Source organism: Anguilla anguilla, chromosome 4 (genome assembly GCF_013347855.1).
Source record: "Anguilla anguilla isolate fAngAng1 chromosome 4, fAngAng1.pri, whole genome shotgun sequence".
NCBI classification, from domain to species: domain Eukaryota; kingdom Metazoa; phylum Chordata; class Actinopteri; order Anguilliformes; family Anguillidae; genus Anguilla; species Anguilla anguilla.
Window position 1 is genome coordinate 779,089 of NC_049204.1, and position 19,962 is coordinate 799,050.

A 19,962-nucleotide genomic window follows, 5' to 3' on the forward strand; every position below is an offset into this window, starting at 1 on the left:
TTCATTCATTTGAGCTTGATACTGTAATATTTTTCTGCGGTAGTTAAGGCAGCATTTACAGCGTTTTTCACCACCCAATCGGGCTACTTAGGGGATGAAACCATCGGTGAGAAAATGAAAGCTGCTGCGGGTTTTCCGTGGCTAGTTTTACGCATACATACAACCGGCGCGGACACACACTGCACACGGCGTGATAAATGTACAGTATCTACCCACAAGTTTTCACGCCGACCGGGCAAAACTCTAGATAAGTGTCGCTCCTGTTCCAAGATCAAGATATTTTTCAGCGTCTGGAACGACATCCTGCCTCCTGTCTATAGTTGTTAAGCAGCTTCAGTTTGATTTGTGTTAATGTAGCTACAGTAGCCTGTAGTATAAGGAAGATATTCAGCCGAGCTGCCCTTGTAGCGAAGCAAATCTTGAATTTCATTGTATTAAATGTTATGGAAATGTCAATTTCCCTGGCTGGTTAATTGCACTCCGATTGTGTGAAAAGCATAAATCCTTCATGCTCCTTGACAATCTGAATCAAAAGACGGTGAAAACCAGAAGCCCCCTCCTATTAGCGATCGAGTTGGTTTCAACACACAAAATAATGCAGCAATACTGTTGCCAACACATTTTTAATTAAAGCAAAGCCAAATTAAAAGGCTGATCAGAAAAGGAAGCGCACTCTGCTTCACTGAAAGGTAACGATCCATATCCACTGGTCGATGGTTCTTTTTGGCTGAAATCACAGCAAGAGATTCGGAAGGTCAAGTGTATCTTTTGAAAATGTCGAACACAGACTTCAAAATCCCAGACTTTGTCCTAAAGCAATAACGGTATCTGACAGGTATCGACATTGTAACACTTGCTGTGTTAACATCCACAGTGAAAGCAATCATCTATCTACCCGCACCCAACTGCCACTCTACTACACCCGGTATTAAAAAGCTCATTAGGCCCATTTAAAAACACAATTAGATTTAACTTCATTTATTTATCAGTTATGTTTCTGGGAAACCTGGGAAAACAGACCTGGGGAGCTATATAGCTGCAGTGATTTTCATGTTACTTAAAAAAGCTATAAATAGACAACTACTGCTAACAGAAACAAGGAAGTTCAGGAGTTGAGGTCAAAAGGCCAAATGAACACTCATAGGCCTAATGAACACTTATAGGCTAAATGAACACTCATAGACCTAATGAACACTCATAGGCATAATGGACATTCATAGGCCTAATGAACACTCATAAATCTAATGAACACTCATAAATCTAATGAACACTCATAGGCTTAATGAACACTCATAGGCCTAATGAACACTCATAAATCTAATGAACACTCATAGGCTTAATGAACACTCAAATCTAATGAACACTCATAGGTCTAATGAACACTCATAAATCTAATGAACACTCATAGGTCTAATGAACACTCATAAATCTAATGAACACTCATAGGCTTAATGAACACTCATAAATCTAATGAACACTCATAGGCCTAATGAACACTCATAGGCCTAATGAACACTCATAGGTCTAATGAACACTCATAGGTCTAATGAACACTCATAGGTCTAATGAACACTCATAGGCTTAATGAACACTCATAGGTCTAATGAACACGTGCCCTAAACCGCCTCTTCGTTGGAATCAGTTACTGCAGGACACGGCCTCACGGATCGCTCGGACCTCTGGTTCACTACCCCCCCGCTCGGAAAAGTGCTGCGATGCAATCCAGGGACGCTTCCCAAGGAAGTGACATCACTGATCAGGCGCAGCAGAATCTGAGATGCTCCTCCTGTGGCGAACGGAGGGACGGCACGTCTTCCCCGACACCAGGCCCCCTTAAAACAGCGCTAAATCATTCATTCTCAAATTTAGCCTGATGTATAATACATACAGACCGCCCACGCGCTCGTTTGAGCTTCCGTCTGGGAGGAGAGCACAGAGCCAGCGCAGCCGCCGTTCCGCAGGCCGCGCTCGCTGGATCAGACGCGCCGGCTCTGTCACACAGCCTCCCTCCCGCAGGACGCACTCGACCTGGAGCACATCTCCGCCACCAAGGGAAGCAGGCCGGCGCTCTTACAGCCCCGCTCTCCTCGCCTCATTAATGCCCAGAACAAGCTGCTGCCAAACCCGCCACGCCTCTGCGACGGAGTCTGTGGCGGAAAGTGCGCGTTCAGGCAGCCCAGCAATGGAGGGACGAGGGGCGGCTGATTTGGGGGACGAGGGGTGGCTGATTTGGGGGACGAGGAGGGGCTGATTTGCTGGACTCTGTTATTAGTGGCAGTCCTGCTACTTCAGAGCCCCTTCAGTCTGAGCACCCACAGAGGCCCACACCCTACCCCAAACATCCTTCGAAAACTAAACTCGCAACCCCACCCTCTACGACAGACACAAACCCCACCCCACCCTCTACGACAGACACAAACCCCACCCCACCCTCTACGACAGACACAAACCCCATCCCCACCCTCTACGACAGACACAAACCCCACCCCACCCTCTATGACAGACACAAACCCCACCCTCTACGGTAGAGCGACTGGCCGCCTGTAGTGTCAAACCTTTCACACGAGCTGCGCCTTAAAAACGTGTTGTCACAAAATCTAGGCTGCGGACGGCCACTATGACCACAATGGAAGCAGCAAGGTCACAACCCCAGTGTGTACTGGCTGCTCCAGAGAGACATTAGTGTGTACTCTGCTCTAGAGAGACATTAGTGTGTACTCTATAGTATGTACTCACTGCTCTCGAGAGATGTTGGAGTAGGTGAGTGTGTACTCACTGCTCTAGAGAGATGTTGGAGTAGGTGAGTGTGTACTCACTGCTCTAGAGAGATGGAGTAGGTGAATGTGTACTCACTGCTCTAGAGAGATGTTGGAGTAGATGAGTGTGTACTCACTGCTCTAGAGAGATGTTGGAGTAGGTGAGTGTGTACTCACTGCTCTAGAGAGATGTTGGAGTAGATGAGTGTGTACTCACTGCTCTAGAGAGATGTTGGAGTAGATGAGTGTGTACTCACTGCTCTAGAGAGATGTTGGAGTAGGTGAGTGTGTACGCTGGTACGCTCTTATTCCAGACTCCATCTTCTAAAACCTTCTGAACAGACATCTGGGGAACAATTTCCAACACTGCCCAGCACCTGAGAGAGAGAGAGAGAGAGAAAAGAGGGTGGAAGGAAAGGAGAGATGGAGGGAGGGAGGGAGGGAGAGACAGAAGAGAAAGGGAGAGAGAGATGGAGAGAAGGAGGGAGAGAGATGGAGGGAGACAGAGAGATGAATAGATAAGTGATTGGCCTTGTTCCACTCTCCATTACTGCAGTACTCTGCAGTCAGGCAGTTGCAGAAATTTGCCCTCGTTGGGGACGTGAGCACACACTGCAGCCTGGAGCCCGGCCCTGGAGAGCAGCGTGTTCAGGTGCAAATGAGCCGCTCTCCTCCCCAAATAAAGCCGTTAAGTCCGAGAGCAGGGGGAAGGAAAGGGACAAAAATACCGCATCCCAGAGGACAAAGGAAAAATACAGCATTCAAATTAACTGTGACACAGCGAGACCTTGAGCTATGCTTCATATACAGGACAGTTAGATTATTATTATTATCACACTAATACGGCACACACTTCAATTACAATAATACACACTACACACAAAACATTTACTATTTCATAAAATAATATACATGTGCTAGTTTTAAAGATCAAACGGATTATCAATTATCTACATACATTGCTCCATAATGTTTGGGACAAAGACTTTGTTTTTTTCTTTATTTGCCTCCATACTCCACAATTTTAGATTTGTCATCAAGCAGTCAGTCTGTTATCGGTGTTTGTAAACATGAGGATCAGAGTTGTGCCAGTGAAAGTCAAAGAGGCCATTATTAGGTTGAGAGATAAGAAAAAACTGTCAGGCTCAGTAATCACAAAGGGCCTGGTAGGCCAAGGAAGACCTCTACAGTTCATGACTGAAAAATTCTCTCCATAATAAAGAAAACCCACCCAGACACCTGTCTGACAGATCTGAAACACTCTTCAGGAAGCAGGCGGGGATGTGTCAGTGAATACTGCCCACAGGACTCTTCATAAACAGAATCACAGAGGCTACACTGCAAGATGCACCACAAATACAGCACGGCCAGATTACAGCATGATGAACTCTGAACTTGCACAAAAGCAGTTTATCTGCTCAAGTTCAGGCAAATGCCTCCAAGCTCATTGGGTGGCAGTTCATCCTACAGCAAGAAAGGGGTCTCAAACATACTGCTGAAGCAACAAAAGAGTTTTTCCAAAGCCAAAAACGGGAAAAGTCATTGCTTTGTCATTCACCCAAGTTGAATTTAATTGAACATGCCTTTCATATGCTGAAGAGAAAACTTAAGGCAGCTAGCCCTCGAAACAAGCAGGAGCTGAAGATGGATGCAGTACAGGCCTGGCAGAGCATCACCAGAGACGATACTTACCACCTGGTGATGTCTATGGGTCACAGACTTCAAGCAGTTATTGAATGCAAAACATATGTTAGAAAGTACTAAACATGACTACTTTCATTTACATAATATTAATATGTTCCAAGCATTATGGTGCCCTAAAATGGAAGTGTGGTTTCTGCAGTGAAACAGCAGTGTGGTTTCTACAGTGTGTCAGCTGTGTGGTTTCTACAGTGAAACAGCAGCGTGGTTTCTACAGTGAAACAAGCAGTGTGGTTTCTACAGTGAAACAGCAGTGTGGTTTCTACAGTGTGTCAGCAGTGTGGTTTCTACACTGGAACAGTAGTGTGGTTTCTACAGAGTGTCAGCAGTGTGGTTTCTACAGTGGAACAGCAGCGTGGTTTCTACAGTGAAACAGCAGTGTGGTTTCTACAGAGTGTCAGCAGTGTGGTTTCTACAGTGGAACAGCAGTGTGGTTTCTACAGTGGAACAGCAGTGTGATTTCTACAGTGAAACAGCAGTGTGGTTTCTACAGTGTGTCAGCAGTGTGGTTTATACATTGGAACAGCAGTGTGGTTTCTACAGTGCAACAGCAGTGTGGTTTCTACAGTGAAACAGCAGTGTGGTTTCTACAGTGTGTCAGCAGCGTGGTTTCTACAGTGTGTCAGCTGTGTGGTTTCTACAGTGAAACAGCAGCGTGGTTTCTACAGTGAAACAGCAGTGTGGTTTATACAGTGGAACAGCAGTGTGGTTTCTACAGTGGAACAGCAGTGTGGTTTCTACAGTGGAACAGCAGTGTGGTTTCTACAGTAGAACAGCAGTGTGGTTTCTACAGTGAAACAGCAGCGTGGTTTCTACAGTGGAACAGCAGCGTGGTTTCTACAGTGGAACAGCAGCGTGGTTTCTACAGTGGAACAGCAGTGTGGTTTCTGCAGTGAAACAGCAGTGTGGTTTCTACAGTGTGTTAGCAGTGTGGTTTCTACAGTGGAACAGCAGTGTGGTTTCTACAGTGGAACAGCAGCGTGGTTTCTACAGTGGAACAGCAGTGTGGTTTCTACACAATACGAATAACTAATCAGACCATGTGGGTGTGTGTGGTGGGGTCTGGCCGGTTACATAATGACATCCCTGCTGTCGCAGACGCAGCACAGCTACAGGACAGCCCCACTTCCCCCCGAAAGAGGAGGGTCAGACAGAAAGACTCTGCGTTTTATGCGCACAGAGGATCATCTGCACATCTAACTCACATTGAGAGCAGAAAACAGGTCAATGCCGAGCACCAGCCTGCAGAAACAGCTTATTAATACCAAGGCCCTCCTGGGAGAGAACAGAGCACTAGAGAAGAGCTCCCCCACACGAAAACACACACACACACACACGCACACACACACGCACGCACGCGCATACACACACACGCGCTCACACACACACACACACACACATGCACGCGCACACACACACACATACACACACGCACACACACACGCACGCACGCGCACACACACACATACACTCACACGCGCGCGCACACATACACACATGCACGCACGCACGCACGCACGCGCGCGCACACACACACACACGCGCAAGCACACACACACACACACATACACGCACACTCACGCACGCATGCACGAGCGCGTGCACACACACAAACACACTATCTCTCTCTCGTTCCTCTGTTTAAATCTGTCTGTCTGTCTCTTTTCTCTCCCTCCCTTCTGCTCATGTTACTCTGTCTCTCTATATACGTCTCATTCTGTCTCTCTGCCTATCTGTTTCTGTCTCTCCTCTCTTTTTTCTCTCCCTCACTCCCTCTCTGCTGCTGTCTCTTGCTTTGAAGGCTGCTGTGACTGAACCCTGGAGAGCAGTGACTGAGGAGCGCATGCAGATGGGGGGGCGGGGGGGGGGGGGGGGGGGGGGGACTGGGGGCTGGGGGGGCCCTTTAGCTGGAGCCACTTGCCGTTTCAGGGAAGAGGTCATTATGGGTGAAGAGATGAGTCAGGCACTCGCTGTCCATAAGGCCCGTGCTCTGTACACAAGGTATATCCCAGAATGCACTTCTGAAAGGAGACACCCGACTCTCTACGTGTGGCTCCCATTCACTGAAAACAGCAATTCAGCCAAAAAAGAGGACCCAACCCCTCCGGAAACTTTGATTCTCTTGGAAAAACACACAAAAAAAACCAAATGCATTTGTTTAAGTAATCCAATCCAAGGCCAATTTGGTGCTAATAAATGCTGAACATTGGGAGAACGCCTCGGCAGAATATCGCAGTGAAGCAGCAGTGGTAACCGTGGCGATCTGGACCGTGTGCATCCCGCCACATTAGGCCTTTATACGATGAAAAATGGCGTCTGATTAGACACCGAGGCTAAAAACACTGCATCCGTTAAGAGACATTTCCACTTCTCCACCATTATCAATCTGCAGAAAATGTTTGATTTATGATGCAATTACGAAAAGCCAGTCCGTAAAACAGACGATTGGGAACGTGTAATTCATTTCTGCAAATTTCTGACCTGCCACATTGGTAACACACATGGCGTCAGGTCTCAGGAAGCGCTGCAGTGTGTGGGTTTCCTTTGGATGGAGAACCGCCCCAGGAGCACTCAGCGAGGGCCTAGCCTGGTTTCTGGAACTTTCATTGGCTGCCCATGACCTCAGCTCTCAGAATCCCATGCTGTAGCTCACAGCAACAATGACATGTGACCTTTACTCTTATAGACCAGAATGAAGCAGGGCTTAAGGGGAAATGTATTGAAAAGACACATGATTTGAACTTCCACTACACATACACCACAGGCATGCTTCTAACACAAATGTAGTATTTTTTGTTGTTGTTTTTTAAATTTTATTATTTTATCCATGTATTTGACTGCGTATTTTACCCTTCTGTTGAATGTATCATCTTTTATTATTACACGGTGAAGCACTTTGAGTTGTTCGATTCTCTGTACGAAAGGTGCTCTACAAATAAAATTATTTATTATAAAAGTTATAATATTATAAAATGTATAAAGTTATTATTATTATTATTATTAGGGGAGGAAACAGGAGAACTGGCCTTGCTGAAATTGATCAGGAGAACAGGACGGAACAGGATGTTCTCCCAAGAACATAAAGAAACAAACAAGCTAAATTCTGTTACGTTCTGGAACAACGTACTTTCTGATTACTTCCGAGAGAACAAAGCTAACGTCCTGACTGTTGCTCTTAATCAGTCAAGTCTTCAGCCCTGTGGTAGCCCAAGCTCCCAAGGTCACGCAGAGGTCACACAGAGGTCACGCAATGACAGCTGCACAGAGTAATGCCCCAACTCAACCCTTTCCTCCATGTGCTGTCCTCCAACATGACCCCAGGGCCTATCTATGCTAATGACCAGCTCCGGGTCATCTATTAGCGCGGTTTATACATGTAGCAGTGCCTTCTCGTAAGCGGCCATTTTCTAACTGCTATCAGGGCGTCGCTTCTCAAACAGTCCCGGATTTATAAGCAGCTGCGCTGGCTGACGGGTCTGAGTTTGCTGCTCTGAGACTATTTATCAGAGTTTATCGGCTGATAAACCGCGCGGGCGGCGCACCTGACACGCGCGGCTGAGGAAGGGCTCCTTCTCATTTTTGTGACAAATTTCTGATCGCAGCAGCGGCGGCGGCACCCCCCCCCTGCCCCCCCCCCCCCCGCCATAGCTCACCGGGGGCAGTCATCCCCGTCCCGCGGTGATCAATGTGTGGCCCGCACGCCCCCCCGCGTTTGTTAGCAATGCGCCACCGTTCACCCTGCCGAAGACTCAATTATTCAGCTCAGGAACAAGGCAGCTCAACACGGGGTGGGGGGGGGGGGGGGAGTGACACCTGCGCAATTAGTTTGAAAAGGGGGCGGAGTTTTAAGGTTGGAGGTGGACGCCGCTCCAGATTGGGATGTGAGGTGGATGTGCAGAGCACCGTGCGTTTGGGCTGCGGCTTATTGGTCCATTTTTATCATATATATATATATATACACACACACACACACACACAGACACTGCATTACCCCAGTTACAAGCAAACCACACACCTGCTTCTCAAATTCAGTTTGCCTGGGAAGGAATAAAAACGTTTAAAAGCTGGCAAACAGCACGTGGCAGGTGGCTGGAGGAGACTGTAGTATACTGCATTCCCAGCGCACTACAGAGAGAGATCAGCACCTGCAAATCCAGCCTGAAGAGTAAAACTATCGATCGCTTACCACACACAGTATGAAAAGAAGGGCAACAAACACTGTGCCCTGAAAGGGGGGTGGGGGGAGGGGGGGGATGGGGGGATGCATGGGGGGGTTAGATCTATTTAGGCAGAGTACAGACATTGAATTCTAGAACTAATTTTAGAAAGAATGAGAGGATTTAAAATGGATGAATTAGAATAACACAGCTGTTACAGGCAAAGTATTACACAAGAGAAACATGCTGAATAAAGGGGGGGGGGTGGTTTGGCATTCATACAGGACACTGGGGGGGGGGGAGAGAAGGCATTCAGGGTCAGGAGGAAATACAAAGGCTACAGCTGCTGCACTGGGACAGTCTGTCTGACTGCCTGAGTGACAGACAGCATGCCTGCAATCACATGTAATCACATGCACACGCGCACACACACACGCACACGCGCACGCACGCACAAACACTCACACTCACACGCACACACACACACTCACACAAACACACACACACGCACACGCACACGCACACAAACACACGCACACGCACACGCACACGCGCACACACACACACACACAAACACAAACACACACACACACACACACTCACACGCACACGCGCAGAGACGCACACGCACACGCACACACACTCACACTCACACTCACACGTTATTGTTCAGTCACAGCGGAGGGAAACTCAGCAGCTGGGAAAGTAATGAAGAACTTTATATACCGCTGATTTCCACAGCCCAGCTTGGGACAGGGGAGATTTATCTGTTAATTTGTTGTGGCGATGCTTCAGCTGCTTTCAGCACAGGATCATTGTTATTTGATTTCTCTGTTCTCTTTTGAATAGCGGGAGGGGACCCGTAGAGCTATGCGAGCTGCGAAAACTGCGCATCAAACTGCAAAGCTGCAGAATGAACGGTGTGGGAGAAGCACCGGACGCAGTGTGAGACTAACCCCAGAGCCCGGAGACTGCCCGGGTTTTTGTGTAAATTGCGTCACCCTTGTTTTTGTGAAACATCTTTTTCAGGCAAAACCGCTAGAGCAACAGGGAGATGCAGAGCGCATGCATGCGGCAGGGAGATGCAGAGCGCATGCCTGCGACAGGGAAATGCAGGTCGCATGCATGCGTCAGGGAGATGCAGAGCGCATGCATGCGACAGGGAGATGCAGAGCGCATGTATGCGGCAGGGAAATGCAGAGCGCATGCATGCAACAGAGAGATGCAGAGCGAATGCATGCAAGAGAGATGCAGAGCGCATGCATGCGACAGGGAAATGCAGGTCGCATGCATTCGACATGGAGATGCAGAGCGCATGCATGCGGCAGGGAGATGCAGAGCACATGCATGCAACAGAGAGATGCAGAGCGCATGCATGCGGCAGAGAGATGCAGAGCGCATGCATGCGGCAGGGAGATGCAGAGCGCATGCATGCAACAGAGAGATGCAGAGCGCATGCATGCGACAGGGAGATGCAGAGCGCATGCATGCGACAGAGACGACAGTTTCAGTGCCCCTGTTCTACAAAGTAACGAGGTGAGAACAACAGTGTTTATTCCCCACTTTCACACCTCAGGTGCACAACAAGGTTGGTATGTTTTCCCCAAACATTTTACTTCCTCAACCCACTTTGCTCTGAACTTCAGAGGCCTGCAGTCAACTGCACAGTTTACCTGCCACACCTGTACAGTTTACCAGTCATACCTGCGTAGTTTACCAGTCACATCTGTGCAGTTTGCCAGTCAATCTGCACAGTTAGTCAGTCATACCTGCATAGTTCACCAGTCACAGCTGCGCAGTTCTGCAGTCCTGCAGTAATGTAAGCAGTGTGAAAGTATTAAACTTGCGCTTGACGAGCAGCAGTTTCCCTTCTCTGTGTTTTTTTCTGGTAAAGAGGACAGCGAGTCCAGCAGACCCCACAGTCCTACAGCCAGCAGCCAGGACCCCCGGATCAGCCATCCGTCCCGTCCCCCTTTAATACGTCTCTAAATCAACACGAGAGAAGCTTCCGGACTGCTTGTGCAGTCTTATTCACCAGAGTCCGCCTTCTGCATAAAAATTCTGTTCCAGTATCACTGCTGAACATTTCCATGGAAGGAAACAGATTCAGCACCATCAATATCCACAGAGAGCTAATACCTGAAATATTTATCAGATGTAAAAATTTTCATCCTATAAACTCCAAACACTTCAAATACAGCTACTAATGACGCAATGTAAACCACTTACAAGCACAACGCTGAGTCCAGAAATAACATCTCACCACAAATCATTAAAAACTCCTTTATCAGACCCAGCTGGGTGTTTATACAAGTCTTTCAGTACTTTCAGTCTATTTATGCATGTATGCATTTCAGTAAATAAGGAGTTTGGATACTGAATATAGATTTCCTGATGGAAAGAAGGTGAATATTGGTTCCTTTCAACAATTTGTCTTCCTTTACATTACAGTACAATTACCTGAATGTACATTACATTACATTATGGGCATTTAGCAGATACTTTTATCCACAGCAACTTACACGGCTTTTGCATTTTTTTAAAATTATTTTTTACATGGAGCCCACTTGCATGGCAGGACACACCCTGAAGCAAGGGTACAATGGCTGTGTCTTACTTGGGACTAAAACCTGCAACCTACAAGGCCAGTTCTCTACCCATTAACCATTATAATACACTGCCACATCCCCCCCCCCACAGCATACATCTGTAGCAGTGCTGGGGGGAGATCTCATCTCCTGCATCCAAACACCTTCCATTTCATCACCAGTGCTGTAATTGCTTTCTCTCTCTGCCCGCAGACACAACAGGTTCTGTACGGATGATCAGGTGCATCCGGGGGCCAATGAGCAGTTCAGAGAGCAGGAGGGAAACCACACCCCCCCCCCGCCTGCCTGCCTGCCTGCCTGCCCCCCCCCGGATGTGAGATTTTAGAGACGTGCAGCATTTTGAAAAAGGATGAGTTCAGCAGGATTCAGTGAGGTTCAGCAGGATTCAGCGGGGTTCAGTGGGATTCAGCGGGGTTCAGTGGGATTCAGCGGGGTTCAATGGGATTCAGCAGGGTTCAGTGGGGTTCAGCGGGGTTCAGTGGGATTCAGTGGGATTCAGTGGGATTCAGCGGGGTTCAGCGGGGTTCAATGTGATTCAGCGGGATTCAGCAAGGTGCAGTGGGATTCAGTGGGGTTCAGCAGGGTTCAGTGGGGTTCAGTGGGATTCAGCGGGGTTCATTGGGGTTCAGCGAGGTTCAGCAGGATTCAGCAAGGTTCAGTGGGATTCAGCGGGGTTCATTGGGGTTCAGTGGGATTCAGCGGGGTTCAGCATAGGCCGCCATCGAGCCGAATCGCTCCTGAAAGCGGGCGCTGAGACGGCGGACAGGAAACCGCCCCCCTGGGCCCCGCAGAGCCAATCAGCTTCCTGATCACCTGTTAGACCGTCACCTTGGAAACACAGAACCCAGGTCCAGTTACGGTGAACTAACCCTTCCTCCCACAGACGCAACGTTGGAGCGCAGTGTCTATTTCCTGGTGTACTCCGATTGGTTAAAATCTCCCCTTTAATGCTCCTGTTCCCAAATGAGCATCGTCAGGGTGAAGCGACCTGAGGGATCTATAATCTGTAAGAAAGGTGAACTCACCATAAGACATTCAAAATGGCGCAGGTGACCAGCCCCGCCAGCACGGCTCGTCTGAACCACAGGATCTGCAACAGGCCGATTTTATTAAACGATATTAAACAATATCGGACATGTCGATCTGTGTGTGCAGTGACTGAGTGGGAATATCTGGTAAGAGAGAGTGTGAGTGATATTTGTAAGGGACAGTGCAAACAGTATTTGGTATTGAGTAAGTGAGAGTGTTTGGTACAGTAAGAGAGAGAGCTAGGTATTGAGTAAGTGAGAGTGTTTGGTACAGTAAGAGAGAGAGTTTGGTATTGACCAGGAGAAAGGGAGAGGGGGAGAGAGGGGGAGAGGAGGAGAGGGGGAGAGGGGGAGAGGAGGAGAGAGGGAGAGAGGGGGAGAGGAGGAGAGAGAGGGAGAGGGGGAGAGAGGAGGAGAGGAGAGAGGGGGAGAGGGGGAGAGAGGAGGAGAGGGGGAGAGGGGGAGAGGGGGAGAGAGGGGGAGAGGGAGACAGGGAGAGGGGGAGAGGAGGAGAGAGGGAGAGAGGGGGAGAGGGGGAGAGGGGGAGAGAGGGAGATGGGGAGATGGGGAGAGGGAGAGGGCAGGACAGGGGGAGACAGTATTTAAGGTATGTTTCTCACACCATTACCCTCCAGGGCCAGGATGTAACAGGACTGCTGTGCAGGAGAAACAGCCTGAATACAGGCTGCAGCTTCACCTCACAGAGAGATACACTCAATTAAGCACTGTGTGTGTGTGTGTGTGTGTGAGACGGTGTGAGTGTTTACACTTCTGTGTGTGTGTGTGTGAGTGTGTACACTGCTGTGTGTGTGTGCTTCTGTACACTACTGTGTGTGTGTGTGTGTGTCCGTGTGTACACTACTGTGTGTGTGTGCACACTGCTGTGTCTGTGTGTGTGTGTACACTGCTGTGTGTGTGTGTGAGTGTGTACACTGCTGTGTGTGTGTGTGTGAGCATATGTGTTTACACTGCTGTGTGTGTGTGTGTACACTGCTGTATGATACTGAGTTACAGCCTTACCTGGGTTCTGTTATTGGATATTTCAGAGAATAGAAAGGGCATCACATTAACAATCCCACCTGCAGGAAAAAAACAAAACAAAACAAATCAAGACCAGCCCTGAAAAAAAACACACTTTCAGCATCTCAGAAAAGGCATTTAAATAAATACAAATGGTAGAGTTAAAATCACAAAGTCACTGGTGCAATATCCCCTAATGTGTTTTAAATGTGAAATCAAACCACAACAGTCTACGCTGAGCGTACTAATATAAACAATGAAGTCAATCAAATTGTTGTTATGTTAGGTGCTATAGTAAAAAAACAGACATTGGGTCGCTTGGCAACCAGACTTCTATCAATTGCCAATCAAGGCAAACTCTCATTAACCTCCTGAAGGTGAACCCAGGACTCTGGGAAGATCTCCCAGCTCCATCTAGCTGCCAGAAGATGCTCATCACTCAGGGCTGTATGAAGTCACTCTTTCACTCACTGTTCTTTCATTTGAGTTCTCTCAGAGTGAGGGCTTGACTCTCCTGTACTGGCCCTGGACTAGCGCTGGACTAGCGTTGGACTAGTGCTCTACTAGCATTGTACTAGCCCTGTACTAGCACTGTACTAGCGCTGGACTAGCGCTGTATTAGCGCTGGACTAGCAATCTACTAGCATTGTACTAGCGCTGGGCTAGCCCTGGACTAGCACTGGACTAGTGCTGGATTAGCACTGGACTAGTGCTCTACTAGCGCTGGATTATCGCTCTACTAGCATTGTACTAGCGCTGTAGTACCGCTCTACTAGTGCTGCACTAGCGCTGTACTAGCCCTGTACTAGCGCGGTACTAGCACTGTAGTAGCGCTGTACTAGCACTGTACTAGTGCTGTAGTAGCATGCTCTGACACGGGAAACTCACCCAGCGCTACTGTGCCCATCAGGAAAGGCTTTCCTATCTGGGAGAAGTCATTTGTCATCTCCTGGTGAACTTCTGAGCCCACAGCAAATGTCACAGACACCTGGGAAAAACAAAGTATGGCAGGACAAGAAGCAGTGAATTTAACATTCACAAACAAATAAAGTTAAAGGAGTGAGTCATAGCAGAGAGAGTTAAAGGAGTGAGTAAAAGCAGAGAGAGTTAAAGGAGTGAGTCACAGCAGAGAGAGTTAAAGGAGTCACAACAGAGAGTTAAAGGAGTGAGTCACAGCAGAGAGAGTTAAATGAGTCACAACAGAGAGTTAAAGGAGTGAGTCAGAGCAGAGAGAGTTAAAGGAGTGAGTCAGAGCAGAGAGAGTTAAAGGAGTCACAGCAGAGAGTCAAATGAGTGAGTCACAGCAGAAAGAGTTAAAGGAGTGAGTCACAGCAGAGAGAGTTAAAGGAGTGAGTCACAGCAGAGAGTTAAATGAGTGAGTCACAGCAGAAAGAATTAAAGGAGTCACAGCAGAGAGTTAAATGAGTGAATCGAAGTTAAAGGAGTGAGAGTAAGGGCCAATGTTTTTAGGAAAAGATTATTCACTATAAAAGCTCTGAAGAAAATTATCTGGGAGCTCATGGAAGCAAATCAATTTCAAGATTTAATTCAGTTTCATCGAGTTAAAATACTTCAGATAACAACACAGAGGGGGCCGGCCAACAGCGCAAATTCCCCTGAGACAGAACAGTCAAGCGCACAATCAATACCAACCATATTTATAAAACCTGAACTCGTTACTTCAGTAAATACCTAGAGAACAGCATTAACAGAAACACTGACACACACACACACACACACACACACACACACACACACGCACTAGCACCCGAGCACACACATGCGCAAGTGCACACACGCACACACACACACACACACACTCACTCACTCACACGCATGTACACGCATGTGCACGCACACACGCACACGCACACACACTCACTCACACGCATGTACACGCATGTACACGCACGCACACGTACACACACTCACACACACACAATAATCAGAACAAAAGTCTTCATATGATTTTACTTTTGGCAAGTGACAAGTCTCAGCATCTGTGGGAGTGTCTGCATATCTGAGCCAGACATGCAAACAAATCCAGCAAGTCATGAATTTTATCTTCTCAGCTCTCACCATTTTTACCAGAGCAGCCTTTGGGATTTTACTTTTTGATGATACATTTTTGTGGCAAATGTTTATACAATAAAATCCAGTCATTAGATACAGTGATCTTAAATAAATTACCACAGAGCATGGCAGATATTATTTTCTTAGAAACATACATTATGTGACAAAAAGTGTCTGGACGAAAAGCATGAATATGCCTCCCAAAAAGATTTCCACAAGCATAACTTCCCCAAGTAGCGGATCTGAAGAGAACCCGAGCAGCTTGTACAGATAGCTGTGCGGTGCTGTACATAACCGATGTGTTTGTGCTGAGAGAACAGCAGAGTGTTTAAGGGCACAGATAACCACGCTGTGCAGTTTGAGCCGTAATTACCTGGGCTGAATTTCACACAGCCGCCGCACAGCTTATCAGGAAGAGGACAGCAGCGTTACCGCTATCGAGAAACCCAGCCCATAATTAGGCCCGGCCTGGGAAGAGATAACCCTCCTTATCCAGCGGCGCATCGTAAGCGGCGAGCCCCGCTATCTGCCGTGACGCGAGAGACCGCGGCGGTTTCTGCGTTATCATATTCCCCCACGAGGCGAGAGAGAGAGAGAGAGAGACCGCGCGGAGCCAGAGCAGGAGCTAAAACCCGCGAAGGGTAATGCATTAGAGGCGGGCTCGAGAGACGAAGCGCAGAAGCGCATTGCGCTCGGGGAGCGACTCAAACACGCAGGACTACAAGCGCAGGTCTTCATTAGACTGGAGGTCGACCTTACGAGTCTAACTCCATTATCTGCGGAGGGGGCCCCCTGCATTCCCATTAACCCCGGTTTGAGTCATGAGTTCACGCTGCTGAATACAAACACTCACAGGAGACGACATTAGAGGCTCGGAAACGGTTCCTATTTCCAGAGTGACAGCTCACCTGAGACTGCAGAGTTTACCTGAGAGCGAAGCTGAGAGGCCGCTAATGGAACCAGGGTCCTGCAGGACCAGTAAGAGCACCAGTAAGGGCTCTCATACAGCACACTACAGACAGCCCTGTCACACAGCACACTACAGACAGCACTGTCACACACTACAGACAGCCCTGTCACACAGCACACTACAGACAGCACTGTTACACACTACAGACAGCCCTGTCACACAGCACACTACAGACAGCCCTGTCACACAGCACACTACAGACAGCACTGTTACACACTACAGACAGCCCTGTCACACAGCACACTACAGACAGCCCTGTCACACAGCACACTACAGACAGCACTGTTACACACTACAGACAGCCCTGTCATACAGCACACTACAGACAGCCCTGTCACACAGCACACTACAGACAGCACTGTTACACACTACAGACAGCCCTGTCACACAGCACACTACAGACAGCACTGTTACACACTACAGACAGCCCTGTCACACAGCACACTACAGACAGCCCCGTCACACAGCACACTACAGACAGCCCTGTTACACACTACAGACAGCCCCGTCACACAGCACACTACAGACAGCACTGTTACACACTACAGACAACTCAGTTATACAGTACAGACAGAACCCAGTGCTGGGCTGTTACACAGTACAGACACGGTTCTGAGATTTCTCAAATGACAGCACCAACACTGCCTCCCTTTTAATGCTCATAACAGCTTTTAATTAACAATATCAACAAGGGACATCAAGCGCAAGTGAGTAAATTATCACTCAGAACTGGGGCAGGAAAAGAGAGGGAAGCAGACGGTAATGATCACCAGACCCCACTTAACCTTCATCTAATAATGAGAATGTTTTTCTCACAGTTTCAAATTTTAAAGAGTCACATTCTATAGCACACACACATACTCTCCCACGCACACACACATACACACACTCAAACACACTCTCTCACACACACACACACACACACACACACGTCTCTCTCAGGAGCATACCTGTGGCACATGATTCAATATAAATAACATCATTATTAAACTTTATAAAAGGCATTTTTCCTAGAGTGAACCCAACAGGGTAATATTTTGCTCTTTTTTCCACAGTGATGGAAAAAACGATGAGTGCCTTCTTGGTTAAATGAGGACAAGTTGTGTTTACTAAACTGATGCTCTGAGCATAATTTATCTGATTATATGCCACACAACTATTTAACGCCTCTTCACTGCTTTCAAATTCAATCATTACCAAAAAAATAAAAAATTACATTACACACTCTTCAGAAATTAATTTCCATCAAAACAGCCCCAGCAGAGTGGGGAATCAGGACTTCACTGGTAGCGTAACGTACTGCTGATATAGCGCCTTCCACAAGACCAGGCAGCACACTGACACCCCAAACGCAGGACACCCCAGAACGGCTCATATATACACACACATGAACCAGAGCTGCACTGCGGACTGAGCAAGCAGAGACAATGAGAGGATTCCTTCAGCACAGAATAACCCACAGACGCAGGGGCCCTGTGTCCTGACCACACGGTTTACTTCCTTTAACCGGCAGCGTCTCTGACAGGTAGACTACCTGTGTGCACGGCACAGACCAGGCCTACGGTTCTCACGGCTAAAACCTAGACAGAATGGGCTGCCAAAATTTCATCACCGGGATCTCTTAACCTGATCACCTAGTCCTCCCCCAGTGTGAGAGGGACAGTGACCCACTCTCTCTGTGTTGGTGAGTTTTGTGGCACAAAATGGCTGCCACATGTCAGAAATATAACATACGCGCAGCCCAGCCACACAGAAGGCACATGATCAATCACCTCCGTCTTTCTTTTGACCGTGCGACCGTGAAGCACGCGAGCGCGAGCGAGTCGAGCGCTGAGGCATTCCCGTCGCAGAGGAGAACGTTTCAGCGTCTCAGCGTTTCAGCGTCTCAGCGTTTCAGAGTCTCAGAGTCTCAGCGTCTCAGAGTCTCAGCGTCTCAGAGTCTCAGCGTCTCAGCGTTTCAGAGTCTCAGAGTCTCAGAGTCTCAGAGTCTCAGCGCCTCAGTCTCAGCGTTTCAGCGTCTCAGCGTCTCAGAGTCTCAGCGTCTCAGAGTCTCAGCGTTTCAGCGTCTCAGAGTCTCAGCGCCTCAGTCTCAGCGTTTCAGCGTCTCAGAGTCTCAGCGTCTCAGCGTTTCAGCGTCTCAGAGTCTCAGCGTCTCAGAGTCTCAGCGTTTCAGAGTCTCAGAGTCTCAGCGTTTCAGCGTCTCAGAGTCTCAGCGTTTCAGAGTCTCAGCGTTTCAGAGTCTCAGAGTTTCAGCGTCTCAGAGTCTCAGCGTCTCAGAGTCTCAGCGTCTCAGAGTTTCAGCGTCTCTGAGAGCCTCCCGGTGCTCAGATGTTCAGAGCCACTCAGACCGCTGATGGAGCCGCACCATCCCGTCCAGCGGAAAGAGAGCACTTTAAAACCACAGCGCCGATTGTCCACGAGTAAACATTTACTTTTGTGCACCTGTGAAGGTATGACCTGGATTAGAAAGTACAGAAGATTCCATTAGGCACAGATGCTCTTTCTGAGCTCCAGAGACAGCCCCAAATGGCTTTCCATCTCCAGCTCCTGCTCCCTGTAAAAGCACACATTACAAAGCAAGCTCTCTGTTTCTCTCTCTCACACGCACGCAGACACACACACACTCACAGACACACACACACACTCTCACACACACAGACACACACACACATACACACACACACACACGCACACACAGACACACATTCACACACACACACACAGGCACAGACACACACACACACACACACAGACACTCTCTCTCACACACACACACGCACACACACACGCACACACAGACACACACTCACAGACACACACACACACACACAGGCACAGACACACACACACACTCACAGACACACACACACAGACACTCTCTCACACACACACAGACACACACACACACAGACACTCTCTCACACACACACACACACACACACACACACACACACACACACGCACACACAGACACAGACACAGACACAGACACACACACACACACACACACACACACACCTCTCTCCGTCACTAGGGGGGTGTGGGGGGTGCCGGTCGACAACATCCAACAGCAGCATGGGGTGACACCAACGGCAAACCGCACTGGGTGTCACCAACCCTAGTGACGCCACTGCCTCTCTCCATACAGCCCAGTGTACATGACCTCACAAACAAAACTCTTACATGGACTGCGGGCCCAATCAGGCTGACCATGCGGCTGCACGGTCGCACACGTTCAGTAGATCAGCTCAGTTCCATCACATGTGTTTCACTGAGCTTTCACAGGAAAAAAACCAAGCCAATAAAAGGGAGTTTGGGTAAAGGGACAGATGTGGTGTGCTGTAGTTCCCCTGAATAAAAACAGAGACCACAGATGTTCCTCCACAGTCACACGCTCCCAGCCTGGCTATAAAAGAGCAACAGCACGAGGACAAAAACTAGCACTCCTGGGTCAGTGAGCACAGCCATGGTGTTGGGTTTTTAAGCAGAGGGAAGGAGTGTGAGGGCCCACATCGACTGTGAAACCACTGCGCAGTCTGTCTGTGAAACCTCCACTCTGTCTGTTCTGTGAGCATACACTGCCCTGCCCCTGCTTTTACACACTGCTGAATCTAATGACAAAAATCCCATTTTTCACTATTTATATAG

At 48.4% G+C, this 19,962-nt stretch overlaps 1 protein-coding gene across 3 annotated transcripts in view; it reads right to left on the reverse strand.

The window, feature by feature from the left end:
* The window catches only part of si:ch211-51h4.2, a 117,938-nt gene that overhangs the window by 37,665 nt on the left and 60,311 nt on the right, over positions 1-19,962 (reverse strand). For all 3 annotated transcript variants that reach the window (XM_035412320.1, XM_035412319.1, XM_035412322.1), the window contains 4 exons: positions 14,160-14,259; positions 13,272-13,330; positions 12,249-12,313; positions 3,014-3,133 (listed from right to left, as the gene is read on the reverse strand). In XM_035412320.1, coding sequence (XP_035268211.1) covers positions 3,014-3,133; positions 12,249-12,313; positions 13,272-13,330; positions 14,160-14,259 — 344 coding nt within the window. The remainder of the gene's footprint in view (positions 1-3,013; positions 3,134-12,248; positions 12,314-13,271; positions 13,331-14,159; positions 14,260-19,962) is intronic.